At 41.0% G+C, this 27,117-nt stretch overlaps 1 protein-coding gene across 3 annotated transcripts in view; it reads right to left on the reverse strand.

Annotated features, from left to right (window-relative positions):
* Positions 1-22,083, reverse strand: part of SMUG1 (single-strand-selective monofunctional uracil-DNA glycosylase 1) — a 28,308-nt gene extending 6,225 nt beyond the window's left edge. The window contains exons 1-3 of one of the 3 annotated variants that reach the window (XM_032211378.1): positions 21,339-21,366; positions 10,499-10,617; positions 9,436-9,701 (exon numbers count right to left, since the gene is read on the reverse strand). In XM_032211378.1, the coding sequence (XP_032067269.1) occupies positions 9,436-9,687 (252 nt within the window). In that variant the 5' untranslated portion in view covers positions 9,688-9,701; positions 10,499-10,617; positions 21,339-21,366. Of the gene's footprint in view, positions 1-9,435; positions 9,702-10,498; positions 11,214-21,338 lie in introns of those variants that run through there. The other 2 variants (XM_032211379.1, XM_032211377.1) reach the window with 2 other exon arrangements.
* Positions 22,084-27,117: the final 5,034 nt, after the last annotated feature.

Below are 27,117 nucleotides of genomic sequence, written 5' to 3' on the forward strand. Positions count from 1 at the left end.
AGCCCCGGGATGGCGAACCTATGGCATGTGTGCCACAGGTGGCACAGGGAGCCGTTTGTCAGGACACGTGTGGTGTTGCATGCGTGCGCTGGCCAGCTGAGTTCAGCCTTTTTTAAAGGTATTTTTTGCTCACCCCAGGCGTCAGAGGCTTTATAGGACCCTGGAGAGGGTGAAAAGAGCCTTCCCACACCCGAGGCTCTCCGGAGGCTTCAGGAGCTTCCCTGAAAGCTCTGGAGTGCAAAAAAACGGCCCTAAGGGAAAACCGGAAGTTCGGGAACTGACTTCCAGTTTTCTAGTAGGGTCAGTTTAAGCCCTCCGGAGGCTTCGAGGACCTTCAGGAGGCTCCCTGAAGCCTCCAGAGGACTAAAAAGGACCCTATGAGCAAAGCGGAGGTCACTTCCGGTTTAAGGTCCGGTTTAAGACCTCCCCAGGCTCCTATAAAGCATCTGGACGCTCCTATAAAGCGTCTGGAGCCTGGGGAGGGCAAAAAAAGCATGCAAAAAATGGGGGGCAGTGCCTCTCATGCACGCATGAGCACTGGGGGGGGGGTCGCACGTTGCATTATGGGTGTCGCACACCAGTGCACTCCCCCCCTTCACTCCCCCCCTTATGGCACGTGAGCCAAAAAAGGTTTTTCCATTGCTGCTATAGCCTATTGCAACCTTCGCAAGCCTCATTTTCTCTGTTTGCTGCAAAGAGGCATTTTGCTGGGAGGCAGAGGCCAAAGGGTTGGGGCCAGTGGGTGGGTGGGGCTACATTCAGTGTATAAGACGCACCCAAATTTTCACCCTCTTTTGTGGGGGGAAGGTCTTATATTCTGAAAAATACTCCTGTGAGGACTTTTTCATTCGTAAAATAACTGCTATGGCATCTGATTTGCCAAATGGCAAATGGGTGGAGTAGCTCACTGCTACTCTTTCTCCAACTTACCTTCTTCACAGACTTTTTCTATAAACTCCTCACTTACTCCCAGTCTTTGTCCGGGCCAGCAGTGAATCTATGTGAAAACCATGGGCATTCTTAGAAATCATTCTGGATTGTGTTTTCTCTTACAGAATGCTAAGTTACAATACAATACAAAAGCAGGGTTGGAAGGGACCTTGGAGATATTCTAGTCCAACCCCATGCCTAGGCAGGAAACCCTACACCGTTTCAGAAAAATGGCTATCCAACAAGAAGTTCTTTTACTTTTTTAAATTAAAATGAAGGTAGCCTTTAATCTAGGTGGCCCGTCTGGTGTAGTGGTTATGAGGTTAGAAACTGGGAGAGGGTGAATTCTAGTCCTGTCTTAGGTACAAAGCCAGTTGAGTAACCTGGGGCTGCTCACCTTTGTTGAGTCCTAGGAAAGAGCAAAGGCAAACCACTTCTGAAAAACTTTGACAAGAAAACTAAAGGGATTTTTTAAGACAGCCTCCAAAAGGACACTTTTAAAGGAAGGTGGGGGGAGAAACCTTTTAAATATTGGGGGGGGGCAAGAATTCTGTTAGATACACTGGCGTGAAGGAGTGTCAAGGTGGGAATCCCAGAACTAATGAGTTCTATATATGGGAAACAAATTTATTTGGTTCACATCTTATTGTAAACTCATCTAATATACTTTTTTTAACTAAGCAAACTTTGTAATGTTATCTGGAAATACCAGCTCTTCTCTGAATTTTATTTCCCTACCAATAAAAAGGTAAACCATGCAAAAACAATGCAGTGCATAAAAATGAGGTATTATTGCAAAATATTTTTTCAATATTATTCTACGGGGAAAAAACATTGCACAATTCGTCTGAAAATATATGCATCAATAAATAATCCTAAAACCACGAAAGGAATTTGGAGAGGACTTCTTAAAAGACAAGGTTACAAGCTGATATAGAATTAGCACAAGACAAATGAAAGTTTGGAAAATAAATCTGTAGCTGAAAGAAATCTAAATTGATGGATTGGTCAGTCCCCAGTGATACAAAATACCCTTATCTGCATACACTGAGTGTGTACTTGTCTTCAAACTGAATGCACACATGCAGGGTTTTGGGGTGTTGAACTATGAGTCCTTAAGGAATATATGATAAGTTAAACACCACAGTCAAAAGTTCTGATAACAGAAGAGCTAACACAAGTTCACAGCACCTCTGGGAAATTATAATCACAAAATCAGATATTAAAAATTCCATGTGTGGGAAGGCTTTGCCATTGTAATAATGGCTTGATTTGAAAGGTGAACTCTATTATATTGTAATTTCAATTGAGAAATACGCAAAGAGATCCTAACACCTCTTATAATTCCATTTCTGGAACAGGCAGAAGAATTTCAGGTGCAATCTTACTAGCAAGCAAGGACCCTAAAGTAACTCTGCTATTGCACAATTCATTTTCTTAGCTGGTAAAACTCATATATTTCTGGCAGCAAAATAGCACAAATGTAAAATCCTTTACTGTGTAGCCTGTTTTGTTCGGCCTTGTAGCTCTAATTTGTACATTTTATTTACTAAGTTTTATTTAGCCTGGATCGTTGACCTGTAATAAAGGATTTGATCTGATTTGAAATTCAGATGTTACTTGATCTGGGGAATTTGCATTTGAGAAAATGTTTGGCTGGAAAAGATCTTTACCACTTCTAGCAAAGATATATATATGTCTCCTTTTAAAAATGAGGGGGTTATGGAAAAAAAATAGCAAAGCCAAGGTCTTTATATATATATAAATTTAAATGAAGACAAAATGAATATAAAGGAAGAAGAAGAAAGAAATTGAAGAGAAAGCTAAAAGTGCAAGAAAAGGAAAGAAATAAAAGAAAATAGAAAAGAAATAAAAAAGATACAAAGAAGTTAACAGGCAAGAAAGGATAAAAGTACTGTAAGAGAAATGGAAATTAAAAAGGAATTGTGTAAAGGAAAAAAAAATGAGTTTGCAAACAAAACAGGGAAAGCAAAGAAAGGAAAGGGAATATTGAAATTACAAGATAGAGATACCCCATTAATGGATATTGCATTAATATATGGTAAATGCCAGAGGTGGTATTCAGCAGGTTCTGACCAGTTCTGGAGAACCAGTAGCAGAAATTTTGAGTAGTTAAGAGAACTGATAAATACCACCCCTGACTGGCCCTGCCCCCATCTATTCTCTGCCTCCTGAGTCCCAGCTGATCAGGAGGAAATGGGGAATTTGCAGTATCCTTCCCCCGCCACGGCCACCAACCCACACCCACCAAGTCGTACCCACAGAACCGGTAGTAAAAATAATTGAATCCCACTACTAGGTAAATGCTGTACAAAATATTTCAGCAATATTATTTCAACTTGTATAAAAGAAATAATATCTCTCTGGAAAAAATAGATGAATATCTAAAGAAACAAAATTTACTGAGGGTTACAGAAGAATACAGAGAGATCGTGAATGGATCTATAACTACAGTATAAGGGAAGCTTCTGAAGCTATAAGAAAGATTAAACCAAGTTAGGTGGCAAGACCAGATTTTTTATCAGGCTCTTATTATAAATGTTTTGAGGATGAACTTTAGCAACCTTTATAAAAGATAATGACACAATCTTACAGGGACAAAAAATGCCAGAGAGTTGGAAAGACGCCAGTATAGCACTAATACTTAAAGAGGGATAAGATCTGATTTTAACAAGAAATGATAGACTATTGTTATTGAATAATGACTGCAAGTTGCGGTTCTAATTGATAGACGGAAAATAATTTTGCAAGAATTTATGCCTGAGGATCAATGTGGCTCCTTACCTAAAAAGACAAGTTAAAGGACAATCTTAGAAATATGTTGGACATTTGGGAATATTTGGAGTAACATAATAAAAAAAACAAGCTGTTGGTCTTCTTAGATGCAGAGAAAGCCTTTGACAATCTGGATTGGGCTTTCTTGTTCAAAATTTGCAAGGGATGAATTTTGGAGAGAATTTTATAAAATGGGTAAAATCAATTTACACTATACAGAAAACACAAATCATAAAAAAGAAATATGACAGGGTCATGTCTCCTCTCTCCTTTATTTTGGTTCTTGAAATACGGAACAGTTATAAAATAAGATGAGAGGAATGTGGAAGTAAAGATTAAAAAAGAAACCTATAAGTTGACTTTTGCAGCTGATTTGGTATGTGTTTTGGAGGACCCTTTAAAGGGAATTAAATTCAAATTCAAATAATTGGATGTAATAACAGGTTTCAAGATTACAAGACAAACATGTTTAACAAAAATAAGAAAATGGAAAATCAAACAGAACTGATGAATAAAACAGATTTTATGATTGAGAACAAAATAAAAAGTGACAAAATTAGTGGAATGTCATCGATATAGTTTACTTGGACTTCAGAGGAGGAATGAGCTATTCTCCAAGGCATCTGCGGGTAGAACAAGAAACAATGGGTGGAAACTAATCAAGGAGAGAAGCAACTTAGAACTGAGGAGAGATTTCCTGACAGAACAATTAATCAGTGGAATGGTTTGCCTCCAGAAGTTGTGAATGCCCCAACACTGGAAGTCTTCAAGAAGATGTTGGATAGCCATTTGTCTGGAACGGTATAGGGTTTCCTGCCTAGGCAGGGGGTTGGACTAGAAGACCTCCAAGGTCCTTTCCAACTCTGCTATTGTATTGTATTAAAATATCTGGGTACCGCTATAACAAATTGAACTGTGTTGTTTCAAAACAATTATGTTATGGAATGAAAAATGTTAAGATCATTTAACATTAAGATCCTCAAAAACTAAAATTGTTATTGCTGAGGAGAATTTCTCTGATAAAAATGAACGTCTTGCCTAGAATGGCATTCTTGTTTCAGAAAATAACTGTTTTGAAAACCGATGTACCATTTAAACAGTGGCAGAAGGATCTATCTAAACATGTGTGGCAGGGCAGAAAAACCCACAAGTTAAATATAAGGTGTTAGAAGATGTAAAGGAAAAAGGAAGATTGGGTCCACTTGACTTGAAACTGTATCTTGCAGCTTGCTGTTTGGTTTGGATGAAAGAGTGGGTGCTACTGAGAAATAGAAGGACATGACCTGAGATTCGAGTGGCATGGATACTTGTCGTACGACAAAGTCAAGGTTAATGTGGATGTTAAAAATCCTTGTTAGATATATGCTATATGGAGAATATGGGATAGATACAAACTTCAGGTAAAACATTTTTTGTGGCTCTCAGCACAAGACACATTTTATAGATGAAAAATAATAGGCCAACATAAACGGCTAACTTACTGTGAGTTACTAGAATTTTGTCAAGGGGGGTATAAAATAAAATCAGGAGAAGAATTGGTGGCAGAGGGATACAGTTGCTAATGGTTTTCTTATCTACAGTTATTAGAAAACTTTAAAGTGGACAAAAAAGTTTATAGTTTTGAATTTTGTAACACTGAATTTGAAATAGGCTTATGTACAAATGAGGAACATGTAATTGTTAAATGTATTTCAATGAAATTTGAAATAGAAAAGCAAGTAGAAAAAAATGGACTAAAACGTTTTAACCAACATTTACATTTAGTATATAGATGGAAAGATAGGAAAACATATGGTTGAAAGGACTGAAGTGTGCACTTCTATAATCTTAAAGAGATTTTTTTTATAAAATGATATACCACTAGTATTATGTCACAAGAGAATTTGTCTAGAATGAATAAAGGCACTTCAAGTTTCTATTGGAAATGTGAACATCAAGCAGGGACATTATATCATATTTGGTGGAGGTATAAAAATAATTGGAAAAACTTAGATTCAAATACACACTCTGATTCAGAGTATTTAAAACATTAATATAAAATTGAAACCAGAGGTTTTTCGTTTGGGATGGATAGGAAAAAAAAATCATGGAAATTTATTTTTGCGTATGATGACTGCAGTGCAATTATTACATGCACAAAGATGGAATGATCTAGCATTAGCCAAATGGAGAAATGGTTGGTGAAAATGACAAAACTTGTTGAGATGGCTAAATTGACTTCATTCAAGAGAAAAGACAGTATCTATATTTATTGCTGACTGAAAACTTCTGATGGACTTTTTGGATAAAACAGAAAAAAAAATCTCAGGATCTTATGGTTTTAATGACTAGATAGGGTTGATTATAAAAAAGAAGAGAGTTACATTGTAACCATAGAATAAGGGGTACATTTACAATTGTACTTATAACTGCTTTGTAAAGAAGATCAGAAGCCATTTCTTTGGCACTAAGCTGTAAGAAGCCGGCCGGCCAGCGTTGCTTTGACCCGATCTATCGAATGAGAAGAGGAAAAATTGGGACAGCATGGCATCTGCCCAGTCTACCCAGTGGGAAGAGGAAACATGCCAGAGTGGTGTGAAGCTGGCCATCCCCACCCAGTTGGCCACACCCACCCAGTTGGCCACACCCACTCCACCGAGGTCAACCACGGCCCTGATGTGGCCCTCAATGAAATTGAGTTTGACCCCCCCTGCCCTAGAGAAAGAGTGATGCCCCACACTGGATCGCTGCCTGTCTACACGATCCCTATCGAAGCCTGTAGCTCAGAGCAAGGGTGGTGTGTGCCTCCTTTAAGCCATGAAAAAGAGCACAAAGCTCTTCATTCTTCCCTTCCTATTGCTGCAGACAATCGTTTCTGCGCCCTGTCATTCAGAGAATAATCAGTCAATTTACACATACACCCTCTCATGTTTAAATCACAGAATCTCAGCAAGCACTTCACCGCATTATCAATTCCCTACCCATTTCCTTTCTGGCATGGCATCAAAGCAGAAACTAAATTATCTGTCTAGGTGTTAACCTGGCTACAGTGGGAGGAGACACTGAATGCAGATACTGCACACAAGATAAATGTCACACGTAGAAAATTGGGGAGACAAGAAAAACCCACCAAGCCAAAAATACAGAGAGGTACAGACCTTTTGCAGAAAAAAATAGCAAAATAGCTTATATATGAGATATCAGGGGGGGAAATGTGTTACTACATATACACCTACTTGGAGTATTTTCTCTGAGAATTAGAGTAGAGCTGAGACTACCGTGAAGAAAAAGTAGAGCCCTACTTGACCCTCTCACAACCATTCACTTTCCTCCACTTGCTCCTGCTAGTAGGAGCTACTAGCCTATTACCTATGGAGATTCTCAGTCGTTCAGGTCATAGTTGTCCCAAAGGTGCTTTTTCAAGAGGTAACTAGGCTTTATTGTTTTTCTTTGAAGATTTTTCGCTTCTCACCCAAGAAGCGTCTTCAGCTCTGACTGGATGGTGGGGAATGGAAGGATTTATTCTCCTTGTAGACAGCTGGTCATTTGCATCCTTTTAGAGTGTCGTTGAGGTCACCTGGAGGTTTATCTGTGTCCTCAGCAGTGACGTGCAGTCAGGGGAGGCAGAGGAGGCAGAGCCTCACCACTGTCATCATGAAAAGAAAAAAAAATGTAAAAGGAAAAGGGCTGAGGTAGTTGCTGCCAGAGTCACAGTGGATGACTCTGCTTAGTGCTTAACTGTTTAAAAAAGCCTCTAAAAAAGTGCCCTCTACAAGAGGAGGCGGGAGAACTATGTGCTTCATTTAGTCTATCTTTACTCGAGCAGAGTTAAGAAAGGGTTAAAAGCCGAAACATTCCTTATGTAGATGAGGCACATGGTTCTCTTGCCTCCTCCTGTAGAGGGCGTCTTTTTAGACGCTTTTTTAAACAGTTAAGCAGAGTCATCCATTGGGGACTCTGGCAGCAGCTAGCCCAGCCTGACCTCAGCAGCTCTTGCCTTTTTCCTTTTACATTTTTACATTTTCATGACGGCAGGCAAGAGCAGAGTTGAAATCCTCTGTGAAACAGCTGGAAAAGGTATGTGGGTCGGAGGGAGGGGGAGGAATTCAAAATTAATGTAATTTATAAGTAATTTGTGTGTGTGTGTATGCGTGTGTTTGTTTCTTCATTCAAACAAACTCTCTCTCAATTTGAAAGTTTGTTTGAGAGGGAAGAGAGGGAAGGGGGGAGAGGCAGGGAGAGCAGCCCGCCAGCTTTCTTCCTGTGTCCACGGCAGCCCGCCAGCAGAGGCGGGTCTTTTGCCCACCTCTGCTGGCAGGCTGCCGCTTTCTTTTTTTTTGCCCAGAGGCGAGCAGCTCAGGCAGGCTGCCACCTCTGGGCAAAAGAAAGAAAGTGCCAGCCCACCGCTGGCTTTCTTTTGCCCGCTGGTGCTTTCTTTCTTTTGCCCGGAGGTGGCAGCCTGCCTGAGCTGCCCACCTCTGGGCAAAAGAAAGAAAGCAGCAGCCCACCGCTGGCTTTCTTTTGCCCACCGCTATGTCCAACATAGCGGCGGGCAAAAGAAAGCCAGCGGTGGGCTGGCGCTTTCTTTCGCCTGCCTGTCAGAACTCAGGTGGGCAAAAGAAAGAAAGCGCTTTAGACAGTGGGATGTCAGGGGAGAAGACTGCCTCACCAGCCATAAACCTCACCGCACATGACTGGTCCTCAGGGTCACCTTAGTAGTGCAAATAGGTGTGGAACTTTCTTGGAACTGTTCTAAGCTCTGTGTTGTAGGCTGGAGATAGATGATGTTGTCCTTTCAACAGTTCCAAGGCTCCACACCCATTTGCACTACTCAGGTGACCCTGAGGACACAGATAAACCTCCAGGTGGCCTCAACGACTCTTAAAAAGAATGCAAATAACCAGCAGTCTGCAAGGAGTATAAATCTTTCCATTCCCCACCATCCAGTCAGAGCTGAAGAAGCTTCTTGGATGAGAAGCAAAACATCTTCAAAGAAAAACAAAATCCAGTTGCCTTTGAAAAAGCACCTCTGTGCATGGAACTCTTTCTCATCTGAGCTTACTTGACTAGTACTCAAACAGAATGGTAGATCCCAAGATTTGGACTACAGATATCTAACCCAACTTCAAGGAAGAAAAGATCACTGTAAAGAAGGGTACCAGCAAGGTGTTTTTTTTTAACCTCTATTTCCTCCCTGCTGGCATTTCCTTCTGCTCATTCAGACAAACTACCTATGCTTTACACGAGTACATTACATTTACATTACAAATTGAGAAAACAAACAAAGGTAAAAAGATCTTAAGGAAAAGTTGAAAGAATTGGCTACCTTTAGTATCTTCAAGAAGGAAATTTTAAAGGTTTCCATTGTCATTTTCAAAAGTATTTAAATTGATATCCTGTAGAAAGTGGAGCAAATTTATTTCCTGTAGCCCCAGAAGGGAAAATTTGAATCCATCGATTGAAATTGCAAGGGGAGGAAACAGACTTAAATATTACCATACAAGCAATTGGACAATGAAAGAGACACTTTGGAAGGCAATGGACTTTTCTTCTTAAGGAGCTTTTTTAAGGAGAGGCAGGTGGCTTACATATTAGGGTACATTAGATGAATTCTGTATAAACTGAAGGCATATGGTATACATGCCCAATCCTAATCTGTCTTTTGTTGCAGATTCAGTTCTATTTTTGTGACTCTTACCCTCCCAGCCTCAGCCTTGGTTGTTTGCTTACCCCAGTCTGAGCCATTCCAAAAGGCCCTGGATTCATCCCAAGGAAGAGGACCTCTTTCCGGGAATGGCAATATTTACGTACATAGTCCTGGTGAGGCTCCCAGGCATAATCCAAAGGATTATAAACATACTGGACAGGATCAAGGAAGCTGAGAGAGTTCAGGCGGACTATCTGCTCTCGCTCAATGTGAAGAAACCGTTCAGCCAGTCCACCTTCTTCCAGAAAGTTCATGGGAACCTCCCAGGAGTTCATTGGAGCTGCTCCACCTGGCACAGAAGGAAAAGAAGCATCAGTTCCCGAGATGTATGCATGTATGTATATAAATTTCCCTCTCTCTTTGAGGGAGATGGGCGGTTCAGAAACGTGATAGATAAATAGACAGATAGGCAAACAGATAGGCAGACTGATGGATTATAGATGATAATGTTATCCATTCAGTTGTCTCCAATTCTTGGTGATTCTATTGGTCAGGTCTCTCTACCTCTTGTGACCTTGCATAGATGGATCGATTGATCGATCGACAGACAGACAGACAGATAGACAATATATGTATGCTAAGGTAAACCAGGTATGAAGAAAGGTAAAAGACCTGTTCATGAATAAACCTACTTTCTCGCTAAACTTAAGCCACACCTCGTTCTAAGTTTTGCTGTTTATTTTTGATGCTCTCCAACATCCATACCTTAAATAGGGACTGGTTTATGTATAAATGTCAACAGTAACTGAGTCCTAGCTTAATTCATCTTTTGGCTGTAATTTCTCTCAAAATAAACATGTAAACATTCTTTATACTATGGAAAAAGCAAGTCTGTGCAGACAAAACAACAACTCGTTTTTCTCAGCATAATTTGAATGCAAATATTGCATTTGGACCGTAAGCTTGATTAAACTTCCTCAGAAGGAGAATGATCCTAAGATAGTTAACAAACTTGTTAACCACAGCAGCAGAGACTGGTGCAAACCTTGGCCTGAAAAATATTTGTACATTCTTAAGGAAAATGAATAAAGCATGGCAAACTTCTGATACAGTTTTTATGGAGAACTTTTATTTATTTTTTCTTACCAGGCTGATTCTTTTGCTGAAATGTCCAAAAGCATTTCTAATACCCCATTCTAATATTGCCTTTCTACAACTTGTAGTGATAATGCAGCTTTTCTTACAGCCTTAGGAAGCACCGCTTGCTGAAATGAAAGGGGGGAAATCATAATGTAATTATGGAAATTATTTTGGTTCAGACATTTTAATCTATGATGGAACGTTCCAGATTTCCTTTGCCCTAATTGGAAAATCTAAATTCACAAAAACAATGCAGGCAACCCAGGAATTGCCAAACATGTGCAGTGATTATTTTGCTGTGATAAAAATGCTTTTATTCCAAAGCCAGGCAGATTGTCAATTACGAAATTGAATATTTTTTTCCTACAAAAATTCCAGAAGTTCGACATCCACATAACATCCAAAAATTCAATAGGAGGCAGGTTTCTGCATAGCAGGAGAGCCTTCTCCTGTTGAATTTCTGTTTGCCATGCAGGCAGCAATTACCTGAGGGAAAAATTATTGGTTGTCTTTATTGGGCTTACGTCCTCACTAAACCCTCTCAGGGACTGTGCAATGCCTCGCACACTTTCCAAGCAGTAGAGGGCCTTGGCTATCCTACAAATAGATGTGTTTGCAAAGCTGTGTAAGACCCAATGTCACTAAAGGTAGTTAATCCTTGACTTACAACCACAACTGAGCCTAGATTTTCTGGTGCTAAGTGAGACATTTGTTAAGTGAATTTTGCCCCATTTTGTGACTTTTCTTGCCACAGCTGGCCAGTGAATCAGTTAAGTTAGTAACACAGTTGTTAAGTCAATCTGGCTCGCCTTTGACTTCGCTTGTCAGAAGGGCGCAAAAGGTGATCACATGACTCTGGGACACTGCAACCATCATAAATATGAGTCAATTGCCAAGTGTCTGAATTTTGATCATGTGACCATGGGGATGCCACAATGGTTGTAAATGTGAAAAACAGTCCTAAGTCACTTTTTTCAGTGCCTTTGTAACTTTGAACCATCACTAAATGAACTGTTGTAAGTTGAGCACTACCTGTACAGGCAGTCCTTGACTTACAACCATTCGTTTAGAAATCACTCGGAGTTACAACGGCACTGAAAAATGTAACTTAGAACTGTTCTTTGTGCTTATAACCATCGCAGCATCCCCACAGAAATCCCAAACCAGCTTTGCTTAATGGGAGAAGCCGGATTTGCTTCATGAGCATGCGATTCACTAATAAATGCAGGCTTAACAACTGTGGTGTTACAAAAAATGTCCATCTGGGTTCAGTTCCATGTGGGAAGAAAGACACTGGAAGCATGGAGACTGCTTGGAAAGATGGTTTAATGGTGGACAGAATCACAGGGTTTAAGATCCTGGGCGAAAGAAAAAGGGCAGAGATGCTGGGAGTGCCTGGGTTTTATGCCCTCTGTTGGGCTTTGAATTTGAGCTTGTGTTCTGATTGGTTGTCAGACTCCGGTGGGGCCATGCAGGGGTAACTTTGTAGGTTGTGTTTTGAGTGCCAGGCTTGGTTGACTCTTGCTGAGTGATGATGTAATGAAAGGGCTTTGGGCAATTCCTACTATGGTTCTGCCTGAAGGAGGTAGATAATCTTTGTTATGTAGAATTGACTGGCTCAGGCCTTAATGGCCTATTGACAAAGCCTGAGTTTTTGCTTCCCTTTTAGGGGAAATATTCTGTCCTTTTAATATTCCCTAAAATATCTCATTTTCCTAGGAGAAGGGTGGATGCTAACTTCCTACAGTGGCAAAAAAGTGTGCAGCTCACTTAACAATCCCATTACTTAGCAATGGAAACGCTGGTCCCAATTGTAGTCTTAGGGTGAAGACTGCCTATATCTTTAAAATGAAAATGAAAAACAAAACACCAAAGCTCGTGCTTAAGATTACATCCTCCTTTGTGCACAAGGACCAGGTCAAATGCCCCCCCAACCCCTCCCTCCTTGCTTAGCTGTATCTTAACCAACCCATTCTCCCTTAAGCACCACCACTCAGGGAGGGGTTCAAATTCTGCCCCCTCCCCTTCCTTCCAATCCATCACAGCACCCCCTTCCTCACGTCACACCTTGATCCATGGCAGTTCGCTCATTTCTTCCACCGCTGAGTGAGCCGGTGGGCAATTCCTATCACGGCTCCGCTTCTAAGTGAACCAGGGAAGGCCTCCAAATATATTCCTCCACCGGGAACGTGCCTTTTATTGCCTTTTTTATTACCATAATTAGTAAAGCATTCACTCAAGATACAAAACATTACTGTAAACAACCTATAAAGGCTTGGTGCTATGATTAAAGACAGACAGCCACCTCCCAACATGTGCTCACTTGCTGTCCTGGAAAAAAGATAAAATAAAATTCAAGAGCCGCACTTCAACGGGAGAATATTTATTCAGCAAAGGCACTTCTGCGGCTGATTACTCAGAAGGTGTTCTAAGTGAGGCCTGGAGACGTCATGCCTCAGTCTTACCCTCCAAAATAACCCCAAATGTGGATTCTTAAAGATCTCATTTAGCAGGTTAAGAGAGTGGGCTCGGACCTCTGAAAAGTACCTCAATCAGTCAATTAGAATAGAGCTGCAAGGGACCTTGGAGGTCTTCTAGTCCAACCCCCTGCTCAAGCAGGAGACCCTATACAATTTAAGACAAGTGGCTGACCAGTCTCTTCTTTAAAACCTCCAGTGACAAAGCACTCACAACTTCTGGTGGCAAGCTGTTCCACTGGTTAATTGTTCTCACTGTTAGGCAGTTTCTCCTTAATTCTAGGTTGCGTCTATCCTTGATTAATTTCCATCCAGTGTTTCTTGTCCTGCCCTCTGGTGCTTTGGAAAATAAATTGATTCCTTCTTCTTTGTGACAGCCCCTCAAATACTGAAATACTGCTATTATTCACTTGTTGCTTGTAATGTACACTGAGAGCTTATGCACCAGAGACAAATCCCTTGTATGTGTCCAATCACACTTGGCCAATAAAGAAATGTTATATTCTGTTACCCCTAGACCTTCTTTTTTCTAGATTAGCCATAGCCAATTCCTGCATTAAATTGAAAACCCAGGAATCCTGGCAATTTAACAAACCTAACTCATCTGATATACAATTGTACTAAGCCTTAAATTCATGAATGGGTTTAGCCCCCTCTCGGAAGAGATAGGGACTTCAACAAAAAACCCTTGGAACAGCACAGTCAGCCTGACAAAACAAGGATCAAAGGCTGTTGAGAAAATCTGATTGTGCAAAATATTTAGTAAGGCACAAAAAGAGGGTCACAGCTCATCTAAAATTAACTATCTGTAGAAAGTTAGCATCCATCCCTCTCCTAGAAGAATGAAATATTCTAGGAAATATTAAAAAGGCAGAATATTATATTTCCCTGGATGAGAAATGGAGAAATGTGGTTTTTTTGAGGCAGGAAGCAGCCCCCACCCGCCTCAATAGCCCACAGCACCTCAGCACTTAAGAGATAAAGGTCTATTCATAAGCAAATACCCAAGATCCAACAAAAATAGGATTATCAGCCATAATAGGAGTTGCCCAAAGCCCCTTCATTGCATCACCCAGCACGAGTCAACCAACCTTGGACAAAGACTACCTACAGTTACCTAAGTCCCCAGCATAGCCCCCTTGAGGTCTGAAAACCAATAGGATAAATTTCTTGCACAGGAACAGGAAGCTCAAAGGCAAGGCCCAAGAGAGGGTATAACTCTCTCTCCTCCATGTGGTCAGCTACCCAGAATCACACATGCTTAGTGGTTCTGCTTCACCAAATACCATCCTTCCAAGCAGCCTCCATGTTTCCATTTGGAACTGAATCCAGATGGACATTTCTTTCAACACACATCCTTAGAAAGAAACTCTGTCCTTAAAGGAAAAACTCGTCACAGGGCTACCACCAAAAAGATTCTCCTTCCTTATTTCCTCTTGATCTTGAGATACAGCAGGATCTAAAAGAAGATTATAAACTACAGAGGTAGTTTAGAGAAGTGGCAAACAAGCCCCCATCCCTAAGTTTACTGTTACCGCTGTCAGTTCCAGCGTTCAAAGACTATATGTTTATTTTCCCTATGTAAGTTTAGTTGTCATATGTTTGATGCAGCATAGGCGCCTAAATTTTGTGATCTGTTTTCTTTTTTGTTCCATTCTGTGACAGATTCCCCCTAAGACTCTGTTTGCAGTTTTAGCATCACTCCGGGTTTTTAAATTAAATTTCATACTCCACTGTAACTATTGGGAGATTTATTTTTACAATCTTATTCCTCTTAATGTTCAGTTTTAATTCTAATCAGAGATAATGATCTGATTCTAGCAAGAAGTAATAATAACCTTCCTTGTGACATGTTACCAAAAAGAAAATTTGTTTACTTTTTCACATTTTTCTTCTATTTGCTAGTAAACAGCTAGACCAGTGATGGCTAACCTTTTTGTCATTGCCTGCCGAAAGTGGGTGCATGCCCACTTTTCCATAATGAAATGCATGCATGACACACACACCCTGCGTGCCCCTCCCCCGCACATGCACCCCTCCCCCTCCATTTTTGGCTTTCAGGTTGGTGCAGGAGGCTTTCCAGGCCCAAAACGGGGTACAGGGGGACTCAAGGGGTGCCCACATACCCTGCTGTGGCTTCCAGGTTGGTGCAGGAAGCCTTCCATGGCCAAAATAGGACGTAGGCCCTGGAAGGCCTCCTGCACCAACCTGGAAGCCAAAACGGGGTGCGGGAGGCCCACTCAAGGCCCTAAAATGCAATTCACGCATTCCCCCACACATGCGCTCTTGTATCCCCCGCATGCACCTAACATCTTGCGCATGCATGGCAGAGACCCAAAGACCAGCTGGCCGGCAGGAGGCGCGCAGTGGAGCTGGGCTGGGGAAACGGCTGTCATGCCCGCAGAGGCCTCTGCTATGCCACTTTCGGCACGCGTGCTATAGGTTCTCCATCAAGAAACTAGACTGTGGAATCCCTACCAAACTGGATAGGAAGGAGCGCTGTAGTGTGCAAATTCAGAGGGCTTCTAGAAGCCGACGTGAGATTTCCCATTTTCCAGGCTTGCCATTACAGACATGTTTGTATCAGAAGAATCAATATTTTGGATATTGTGACCCCCCAACACCATTGTTTATTTTTATGTTACAACTGGCATGCTGAATTGGCCACAGAAACAAAAGGGCAAACTCATTATGCCAGATTGAAGCTTTGTGCCTGTGTAATCCAGATTCAACAACAATCAAGAGGAAAAAGAAACGTGTAGTTAATTCTGAAACTTCTGCTTGCATTCTATGCCTTTCCATCATGCACAATCACAGATATTTTCTAAAGTTCAAAGACGGGAGGGAGAGGAGAGAACAGTGAGTAGCCAGAATCAGTCTTACTTTTCTCTGCCAAATGAAAATGGGGCCTCCGTCTCTTGGCCTATTTCAAACCCTCAGAAGAAACTTTGTCTCATAAAATGCTACGGCGGCTGGGAGATTTCACTGCCCTGCCAATTGCACAGAGCGTAAATCTACGAAGCTCTGGACATTAACAGCCTGAGAACTCCATGCTCCCAAAGCACAAATTAACAACTTCCCATTTGGCCATCAGTGGCATCCCAGGGTGTGAGAGTGCTTAACAAGTGATTTGGGAGGCAAAAAGTGAGGAAGCCAAGGGAATCCTACAAAGCGTAATTTACAGACAGGCAGTTCCTCAGCAGGCAGGCAGAATGATCCTAGCCACGAATGTCTAGGGTACAACTTTATTTGTCCTTCTGAAGAAAAAGTACTCTCAGGAAAACGTACGCCCTCCATCTCTGGATGGAGATGGAAGGCAGAGTTGGAAAGAAAACGTTTTGGCCATTTTATAGTGGAGAACTAAAACAAATGCCCTCCAAAGACTATTAAATATTACTGAGAGAGAATATAAACCTGTCAGAGAAGCTTATTTTTTTCATACTCCCTGGAGAACTATATTCCACAACGGATACACCCTCTTGAGAGAGAGGGGTTTACTATGAGGAGGACTCTAATACAATTACTGTAATACAAGGTTCCGATTTTGGAATTAACTTCCTGTTAGGTTGTAATTGGTGCTGAGCCAATTACAGGGGCAATTTGCCCAGCCCTAAATTTCTGCTACTGTGCCATTTATTTGCCATTTGTGTTTTTTGTTACATGGCTTTGTGTGATGGAGTTCTAGCTGTTTTGTGTTTTTGAAGATGTGGGAATTGGGGAAGCAATGTGTTTACAAGATGGCAATTTTACAGAAGTTACCGCCAAGTTATTTTATTGAAATGTGGTTTAATTCATCACTTCCCTTGCTTTGGGATTGTTTTTAATAAATGAAAAGCGATATACCTTTTATAAATTAAAAATAAACCTTATTAGATGTAACACTATGCAAGATAATGCGGCATGTGAGTTTCAGTTGCTTCAATCAGGGGGGTGCCTGCCTGTTGATTTATTGTAAAATAACAAGATCATTTGAAGAAACAAAAAAGGAGTCTGACTTGATGCATTTTCATAGTGGGAACAATAAGAAATGGTTTTGTCTTCAAATGAAGCACAGCTTGGAAATTAAGATGGCAGCTTCTTTTCACATATACAGATCAGCCCAATACTGTGTATACTGCTTGTGGGAGCAATCAATAGCTGGTTTCATCCTGTTTGGTATCTATCTGCACACACAACAGCAACAATGGCTGCAAATTACAGTAGTTGAAGAGTCCACACAACTGGAGAACATCTGATCGGCTTTTTTTTTTTTTTGCACCTGTGTCTTACTGTTACATTTTGTGTGTCTAAGCATTTCAAAAGCCCAAATTCTTCCAAATGTGATTTGAGGACATTGGAAGCTAAAATAAAAAAATCAAGATAATTCCTCTTGAACTTTGCTTTACTGGCTACCTCTATAGCAGTGTTGGAGAACCTTTTCAGCACTGAGTGCTGAAACAGGAATGGGTGTGCGCACACGCACACACCGGAAACTGGAAGAGCAGCTGTCCGTTCTGCGTGCGCGTGTCAGGAAGATGATTTTCCAGTTTGTGGTGTATGCGTGCGCACTGGAAAGCTTCCCAGCAAGCACATGCGCACCAGGCGGCTGCTCTTCCAGTTTCCAGCGGTCCCACACACTTGGAAGACCAGCTGGCCGGCACACCAGAACCCAGAAGAGCAACGGGCAACGGCTCTGTGTACCACTTCCGGGCACGCGAGCTGTAGGTTCGCCATCACGGCTCTATAGGGATCACCCTCAAAGAGAAGCAGCTACATATGGAGACAACCCTAAGGGATAGACTTTGAATTAACATGGAAGCCCAAGAACTTTGGGAGATATTTCACTCATTCTAATGTAGTTTGGAAAGGATCTTTTACAAATATTTTGCCTTGTCTTATTGCACAGTTGGTTTACAATTCTCATTTTCAGGCACATGTGTGCTGTTTCAACATAGCTGTGCTTTTTCTCATTGTAACTGCATAGGGCTGATTGCTTTCTGATATACTAGGAGAGCAAGACAGCGTCAGCATGCAAAACAACCTTTAGAGAAAACAGAATAGGAAACAGTGACATAATTCGGAATTTTCTAAGCCCCCAATGCATGTCCCGCAAGACCATCTGAGAGATCTGCAAAACCAAAATTTGAAGATATTTGCAAAAATTTAATGTCATTGTTTTTGCTACTATTTTTATTTGTTAAAAAGGAGGGTTTTCATGAAAAATAGGTTGGGTCATATCTAAAGGGTTTAATATTGTTATTTTCAATGATATAATGTTATATTATTTTTAATGATATTATATATAAATAGTATATAAATGCATCAGTTTTATTAATAACATTGATGTATTTATATAAATATTATATGAATATTAATATAATCCATACAAGCGAAAGCTTTTTTGGGGGGGGGGTCCTAAATACATTTTAAAAGAGAGATCAAGAAGTTTAAGAAACACTGCTCTGGACTAATATGCTCAGTTCATCTAATATATGAATTAATCCCAATTCTAAAACCAAAGTTATAATGGCGTGCCCAAATACATAATATGCTTTAGTCAGTGCAACAAACTGGTTCGCACAACAGGTTAAATCGGTGGCTGGATCTCTGGAAAAACAGTCAATTTTGTACAGTGATTAAGGTGTTGGCTTAAAAACCATGAGACTGTGAATTCTAGTCCCACCGTCGGCAGCAAAGCCAACTGGGTGACCTTGGGTCAATCACATTCTCTCTCAGCCCAACCCACCTCAAAAGGTGGGGGTGTGGGAAAAATAGAAGGGAATACCAGATATGTTTGCTTCCTTGAGTTACTTATAAAGTTACAAAGGTGGAGTAAAAATCTAATAAATACAATAAGTAAATGTTGTGCACATTCTAATGTACTATGCAGTTCCTTTCTAGCTGTGGAGGCATCCCATGGGATTTTTGCACCTCACAAGACTCAGCAAAATACTGACAGCACAAAACAAGGCACTTTCAGTCTTAAAATAGAGTGTTTGGGTTTTCATTTAACGATGATACAAACATGCTAGGCCATATATCTATTTTTGTGTTGTGACACTGCCTTTCTCTTGTCCCCAACTCCTGGGTAAGCAGCCAACTGCTAAAGAAAATTTAAAGAAAACTTTCCCTCCTTCTTCCCCCCTTGTCCATCCAAGGACAAACTCAAGGTGAAGGAAGCCCATTAGACTTTGTCAGCTATTATTTTGGAGGGAATGCCAGGTGACCAGCAGTGGAAAAGAGATAATAGAAGAAGGCTAGGGATCAGCAGTGGGATCAGCAAATTTCATGCCATTATAGTTTTCTGCTAACTCAAGGAGGGCAGAGAGCATGTTAAACAGAAGTGGGAAAAGGCCTCTACACGTCCAATTCTATGGCCTTGAAGTGATAAAAAGCCTGGGGTTTTTTTCTGAATAAGATTTTATGATAATGGGTTGGGGGGGTTAAAGATTTCAGTGTTTTGATTTGTTTTGGGGTGGCTTTGAAGAAAATCAAATTTATTATGAATATAGAATGTATAATAACTTTACAGTCTGTTGAGATAAAAACATCAAGAGTTGATTTCTCCTATGCAAAATTGAAATGTTAATTTTTTCTTGGGAATTTGTTTATGTTTGACAAATCTTTAAAAAGCTCCATGAAGTTTCTGTGCATTAAGAACCAAGTAAATCAGAGTATCAACCAGCACCCCATATACCTTACTGACAGTTTTAGGGGAGACAGTAGCTGTCTTGAAAGAAGCTTCAAATGGCTAAGAGCCCACCCTATAAAACCAACAAGGCTATAGTTAAGCCATTTTAAAGAAGGATCATGTCACAAGATTATTTTGTAGAGTTACCAAGGTCTGCAAGCAGCCTGTTCCTATCACAAAGGAGTATAAAACTGTCTATTAAAAAACCAGTGCCTGAATTGTTTTTTTTTCCCTTCTTCCCTTTTCCTTCTTCATCATCTCTCCGTAAGTCGTAAACCTAAGAGCAGTAGTAAATTATTTCGGATATCCAAGACTCAATAGAAAATCACAGCTTCCTAGATTGTGGTTGAATTGAACAAGAAATGTAGTCGATGTGACTTTTTCCTCTTGAATAGCTGTTGTACTCAGTAAACTCTCTACTATATCACATAAGAGCAACAGAATTCATCCAGAGGAAAGTTCAGCTAAGCTCAAGACAGCATGACTTATTCTATAATGCAGGCAATTATCACCCATATTGGGGCTGGCTATGGATAATGGGAGTTTTATCCGGTAACTTTGCTGTAGTGTATTGATACCCCTGCTCCAGACCAGAAAAGTCCTGCACACTTCTGCTCACAACAGAATACCTCATACCCACCAGGCTTGAAATTTTGGCCTTAGACAACTTAGAACTAGCCGCCTTCGGTCTGACATGAGCATAGTACACAAAATTATCTGCTACAATGCTCTACCGGTCAGGTCAATGACTACTTCAGCTTCAACCGCAACAATACATAATCACACAATAGATAAAAAATTAATGTAAACCCGCTCCAAACTTGATTGCAGAAAATATGACTTCAACAACAGAGTAGTCAATGCCTGGAATGCACTACCTGACTCTGTGGATTCATCCCCAAGCCCCCCATAACTTTAACCTTAAACTGTCTACTGTTGACCTTCTAAGAGGTCTGTATGGGGCGTGCATAAGCACACCAACGTGCCTACCATCCCTGTCCTACTATCCCCTTACTCGCATCCATTTCCTGTATTCATAATCATGTTTATACTTATATCTATTCTTATACATGCTTGATAAAATAAATACAATTAAAATTAAAATGATAGCACCTTGCCAAACTGGGATGATTCTTTAATTCAGTCAGCAATTTCCCCACCCATTTGGTTTCTTAGTATCTTTTCCTTAACCTTGATGAAAGAGCTTGGACTAATGCAAAAATGTGTAATAGTGACATCAAGGAGGAACAATAACTGTCCATCTGCAAGGCATTTTGAGAAGGTATTTCAGCACATCTGAAGCATCAGTAATCCAATTTAAGTGAGACGGCCAGCCACCAACTACCTACTTGGATCCCTGGCAAAGAACTTCAATTTTTAGAAGCTATTTACTCCAAATTAATAGGAGCCCGAGATAAAGAACAGATTTTCATGAAGAGGCAAGACCCAAAGGCCGGACGTGTTTGTGTGTGTGGGGGGGGGGGGGTGTGTTGGGGGGGGTGTGTCAGCTTACGTTCTTTCCCTACCCAGATTTTCCAGCCCTCCCAGTAGAGAAACAACTTTGCCAGCCACGAACAAAAGTAAAGCAATCGCCGAGAGAGGGGAAAGCTTCTCCTCCCCGCTGCCGCCCCTCGTTTCTCAGAACCGCCCTCCGCTCTTTCCCCCTCTTTTCTCAGGGCCACCCTCTACGGACACTCACCAGCGATCTCCGCATCGGGCCATCTACGTACATTTCCTGGGCGGTGGCGGTGTCTGCTGGGAGTTGTAGTTTAAAAGAAAAGAACAATTACGACCAGTTGTGGGGAGCTAGTCCTCTTCAAACTACAACTCCCGATAAACTCTAGCGGAACCAAAAAAAATGAGCTTCCGACATTTCTGGAGAACGTCATCTTTGCAGTGAATGAGACCTTAGATGGGCGGGTAGCATTAGAATAGGTGATCTTTGAATGTGCAAATAAAGAGCAGGGCTTAAACATGGGCAGAGTACCTGTTTCATATTCTATTCATTTCTGCATCATATTGGGTTTTTTTTAAATAAACATGTCCCACCATGATGTCCCCTTTCTTATTCATTCAGTTCCCCAAAGAACAGTTCTTGGTGTCTTTCAAGATCAACAATTGTTGTTAAACAACAATCCTCCTTATCCATCCCTGTGATGGTCTTCAATGTGAAACTATAATTTCCATACTGCATAGCATGCAAGCAGAGCCAATGAAGTTGTACTCAAGCATAGATGGAAGTTGATGATCATGATATATAGCAGTGATGGCTAATATTGTTGTTGCATGCCATAATGCAGCGCGCATACAACACTCCCCCTGCACATGCATGCATGAACCTCTGCATGACCCCAAAAATTGCATTCATGACCCCACGCATGTGCCCCCCACGCATGTGCCCCCCACGCATGCACAGCAGAAACACCCAAAAAAACAGCTGGCCGGCAGGAGGCACACACATATGCACAGTGGAGCTGACCTGGGGCAACAGCTCGCGTGCCCCTAGAGAGGGCTCTGCGTGCCACCTGTGACATACGTTCCATAGGATCGCCATCACAGGTATATAGAAAGCTGCTATTCTTGTAAACACTACGTACTAAGTCCGTGGGTTTTACTTCTCAGTAGCCCCATATTCGCTTACCATGTTTGTTGGCCATAAATTTCCAAGTGGCTTCCATATGCAGATTGCTTTAATTTCCCATGTCGGGGATGATAATAACAATAATGTCTTAATGCAGACTTAATCATTCTTAAGGGAGAGTTTTTGAAATAAGAGACCTCTAAGTCTTCTGACTATAGATGGTTCTGTTCTTTACCCGGATTGAGCTTGAGGAAATTGAACCAGCTTCTCTAATTCATTAATAACTACAGTAATGGAATGTCCTTGTTTAGACTATAATCTTACATACATACATACGTGTATGATCAACAATAAATGTGAAGAAGTTACATTGAGCAAATGTGGGCTTACTCTCAAGTGAGCATATGTAGGCTTCAGCTCTGCAGTCTGACACCATTCTTTTTATTCAGAATTCCTGCAGAGAACCATATGGGATTGCTGCTACATTTTATGCACATAAACTTGGATTCAATTCAGTAGTTTGACATCTGAACACCCAGGCTGCTTATGGATGCTGTATAATTTTGTTTATATTTGCCTGTTTCTAAGCCTCTCCTCCCACACATTCTTCGATAATGGCAATCTGATAATGTTTGTGAAGAAAAACTACAGAAATCCCATTGTTTGATTTTGCCCCACTCCCATACACTGGTATTGAAAGATTTCACAATTTTCATCAGTATTTTTATCAGAGTATATTTATAATCCATAATTTAGGGAGTCCATTTCCTATAGTAGTGACATTCTAGTTATCTCTACACACTTTTGTTGGCTTCAGTATGGAAATGGATTGCCATTGCTCTTTTTTTTCAACTTCTCAGTCAAGCCTACAATCCTGGTGTTCTCCCTTCCAAATACTATTCAGACCTGACCCAGTTTAATTTCCAAATCCAGACAAGATCAACTAACTCACTGTGTCTCAACCTGGTGCCTGGAAAATTATTATGGGTGGCTCCATGTTCACATGCTAACATAAAATAACTATTTTAAATGTATCAAAAATATTCCAAATTGCACAGGATTTTGACATTCTCATCCAGACTCACAAAAGTTGGGGCTAGGAAAACTAATGAGATTTAGCAATCCTACAAGATTTTGCCAATCAAAAGAAATTAATCTTGATTTTGACTACTAAAGATGATATGGAAAGAAATGCATATGACAAGATGCCCAGTGACCCTTTTCAACCCTGATCATATGGTCCTCAAATACTTTCAGTAAAGATAGATTCCATGTAAACAAAAAAGTTGGGAATCTCTGCAGTAACCATGAAAATAATATGAATTCTGTATAGTATTCTGATATCGCTTCATCTTTCTGCAACCAAAATTGTTGAGGAAATGTTGATTAAGTACAAAATATGTGGCAAAGCCTCAGGATCAGCTTTTTTGAAAGGAAATGGGCCACGCATCTTGAGCCAAGAAATGGAGAAATATTGAATTTTTGTATTCTTGGATCAAATTGCTCCTTCCAACACTGGCTTTAACTTCACGCATTGCAATAAATCATGTTGTACTGTAATTGTCTTGTGTGATTTCATGAAAACCCAGCCACTGTAGTTTGTAAAGTATGGCTTATTATGTAGCATGCATGTGTGAATGCACAAATGTGGTTTATTCAGTAAACCATAGCTAAACAAAGCATGATCAAATAGGATTGTTGTGGGAAACGAGGACATGTAATCTGCCTCAAACCCCTGAAAGAAAAGTGGATTAGAAATCAAGGTTAAACAAACTATAATTTAGCATAGGGGTGTCAAACTGGCGGCCAGCAAGCTGGATGCGTCAGGTGTTAGCCACGCCCACACGCAGTTTAGTGAAGAGGAAAAAGTCACGATATGTCACGTGACAACATGATGATGCAAGTTTAACACCCATGATGTAGCATGATATATGGTTTATGATTGTATTAATTTTGCTGTATATGAACTCACTTGTGATGTAGGGTTACTTTTTGGTTGCGAAGTGGATTAGAAGATCCAGTGTTTAAATCCTTTGGGGCCAAAGTCCAACCCAAACTGTTTACATTTAACTATTTATTGTTGTTGTTAGTTGTTTTTAATTGTGAAGTCGTGTCCGACCCATCGCGACCCCATGGACAATATTCCTCCAGGCCTTCCTGTTCTCTACCATCCTCTGGAGTCCTTTTAAGCTCATTCCTACTGCTTCAGTGACTCCAATCAGCCACCTCATTCTCTGTCGTCCCCTTCTTCTTTTGCCCTCAGTCTTTCCCAGCATTAGGCTCTTCTCCAGTGAGTCCTTCCTTCTCATTAGGTGGCCAAAGTCTTTGAGTTTCATCTTCAGGATCTGGCCTTCTAAAGAGCAGTCAAGGTTGATCTCCTCTAGGACTGACCAGTTTGATCGCCTTGCAGTCCAAGGGACTCGAAGGAATCTTCTCCAGCACCATAGTTCAAAGGCCTCAATTCTTTGGCACTCAGCCTTAATTATGGTCCAACTTTCACAGCCATACTTTCATAACTATTTATATTTTATGTAATTAATGATTCTGCATCAATGTTGGTTACAGTTTAGCAAATTTATAGGAAATTGTTACAAAATCTAGCTAGGGAAAATGATTAATATTCTATGCAAATATTGTCGATAGATTTGTTCAGGGACATACTTTCTGCTCTGAGTGAGGACTGTGCAGTCAGTTCTCCAAACGTTCTCTTCCCAGAGAAACTCCAGAGAATGGGAACATGCTGATCCAGACATACCACCTTCGTCTCCCTTGCATTCCTGAGAAATTCCCCACGCCGCCTGATAATGAGCAGAAGCGACTGGCTCTCCCTGCTGTTTCTGTCGACAGTCAGGCCTTATCGGTTCTGTGTTGTAACAGACTCCGGCTCCCCCCACCCACAGGCCATTGTGTGTGGGTTGCCTGCCACAAGTGGGTGTTTAAAGGATCAGGATTGCCACTCACTCTGAGACGCAAATATTTTGAAAGGGCAGATACCCTCTTGGCCTCTGGAGAGCAGCTTCTCCTAGTCTGGGGCGGCCCAAGGTAATGACAGCTCTGATGAGCAGAAGCTCATCTGCTGGGCTCCCAATGGTTCAACAGATGCTTTGCCTGTTAGACCGCCTCTTGAGCCCTGCTGTCTTGAATTAATAGTGCTTATTCAGACAGCAGCGTTGGGAAAGGTCTCTGCTTGAGACCTCGGGATGCTGCCCAGCCTTTCTTTATCTATTCTCCCATAGACCTTGGGCTTCAGTTCCCATAGTTCACAGCCAGCAAGGCCAATCCATTTTGCATTATGGGTCCAATCTGGAGGACATCAACTTGGGGAGGAGTAGAATATTAACCACATAGGACCAATAGGCTGATTTACTCATTTAAAAAATAATCATCTGGTTTTGAAACAAAATAAGTTAAGCTCTTCTATTCTGAAGTACTTCTTTATTCTAGGATTAGGAATCCAGTGTAGTGCTTAAACTGCCTTTTATATTTGCTCTGGTGATTTGGCTGCTGTTAAAGGGAAAGGAGAAAGCTGACCCCCTTCTGCAAAGTTCAGACTTTCTGTTTTTCTGTCCAGGAGGAGACAGGGAGTTGGTTTTCCATTTCCCCCTCAAAGAAGTATGTGCCCTTTAACATTAGGAGTCTGTCATTCTAGAGAGATGCCTGCCTGTGTTTCATAAAATTTCCTCCATAGCATTCTTCATTTTGGAGTTACTATTCTTTAGACCTCTTTTTAGATTCAGGCAACACTATTTCATTCCAATGTGGAAAAACAGCTTGCAATCATTTCTTCTAAATTCTCTATCTAATTTCAGAATTCAGTCTGCATGAAAGATTTTGAAGTTTGATGGAAAGATTAGATTTTAGAAGTCGAGTGACAGTATAAAATAGCCTGCTGGCTTTGAATTAATGTGATATGTGAGCTCAGACTATTGTGTGGCTTTTCTAACAAATTGTGACTTAGCACAGTATACCAAATCTGCCAATGTTAAGTTCCCAATTTAACTGAACTGCATAAATGAAAGCAATCATCTGATATGAATGAAGTATGTATGTAGCTAAAGTGCAGGAACTTGCCAAAGATATGTAAAGTGTAACTAAACTATCATCTCATCCATTTTCATCTCTCTAATGCCACATTCTACCTTGACTGGTTACCCACAACACAGAGTCAAAAGCGTGTTAAACTACCAGCAAAGCTTTCTTGCTGTCACTCACTGCTTCCCCCACCCCTCCAAGTCCTTTTAAATAAATCCCACATCTCTTGCTCTCTCCAGCAATTCCCAGAAACATCAGGAGGAAACGACAGGGTGAAAGTTCAACTACCCAATGGTTATAAATGAACTGTTTCCACAGATCAATACAGCATCCTGAAAGCAGCTGACGCCAATCCAGTTCTGCAGGGAAAGACTGGACCACTGACTGATATATGGGCAAGGCATTGGACCTGCCTAGAGGATTTAATCTGCTCTCACTATAAGGAACTAATCCAATGCTGACCACCCTCACAGAGTTGTTGTAAGGATTTGAAGCTAATGCATGACAAGTGCTTTAAGGGACTGTGTAAATGCAGTGGTGGGGTGAAGGAATCCAGATTAACAAGCAGACCTACCCCATTTGTGCCACCTGTCCATAATCAGATTAAAGCTGTCTCCAAAAAGTATATCCAGCAAGGCTGAGATAATAAACTATGATGTAACCTGTGATCATTTTCTATGCTAGCCGCTTTGATGGGAATCTGAACCTAGCAACATGTGGGACAACACTACCCTCCTGCTGAGAAGCACTTCATAAGGTTATCCGCAGTGGTGCAGTGGTTATGTGCAGTACTGCAGGCTACTTCTGCTGATCACCGGCTGACAGCAGTTTGGCAGATTGAATCTCACCAGACTCAAGGTTGACT

This window comes from Thamnophis elegans, chromosome 2 (assembly GCF_009769535.1).
Source record: "Thamnophis elegans isolate rThaEle1 chromosome 2, rThaEle1.pri, whole genome shotgun sequence".
Taxonomy (NCBI): domain Eukaryota; kingdom Metazoa; phylum Chordata; class Lepidosauria; order Squamata; family Colubridae; genus Thamnophis; species Thamnophis elegans.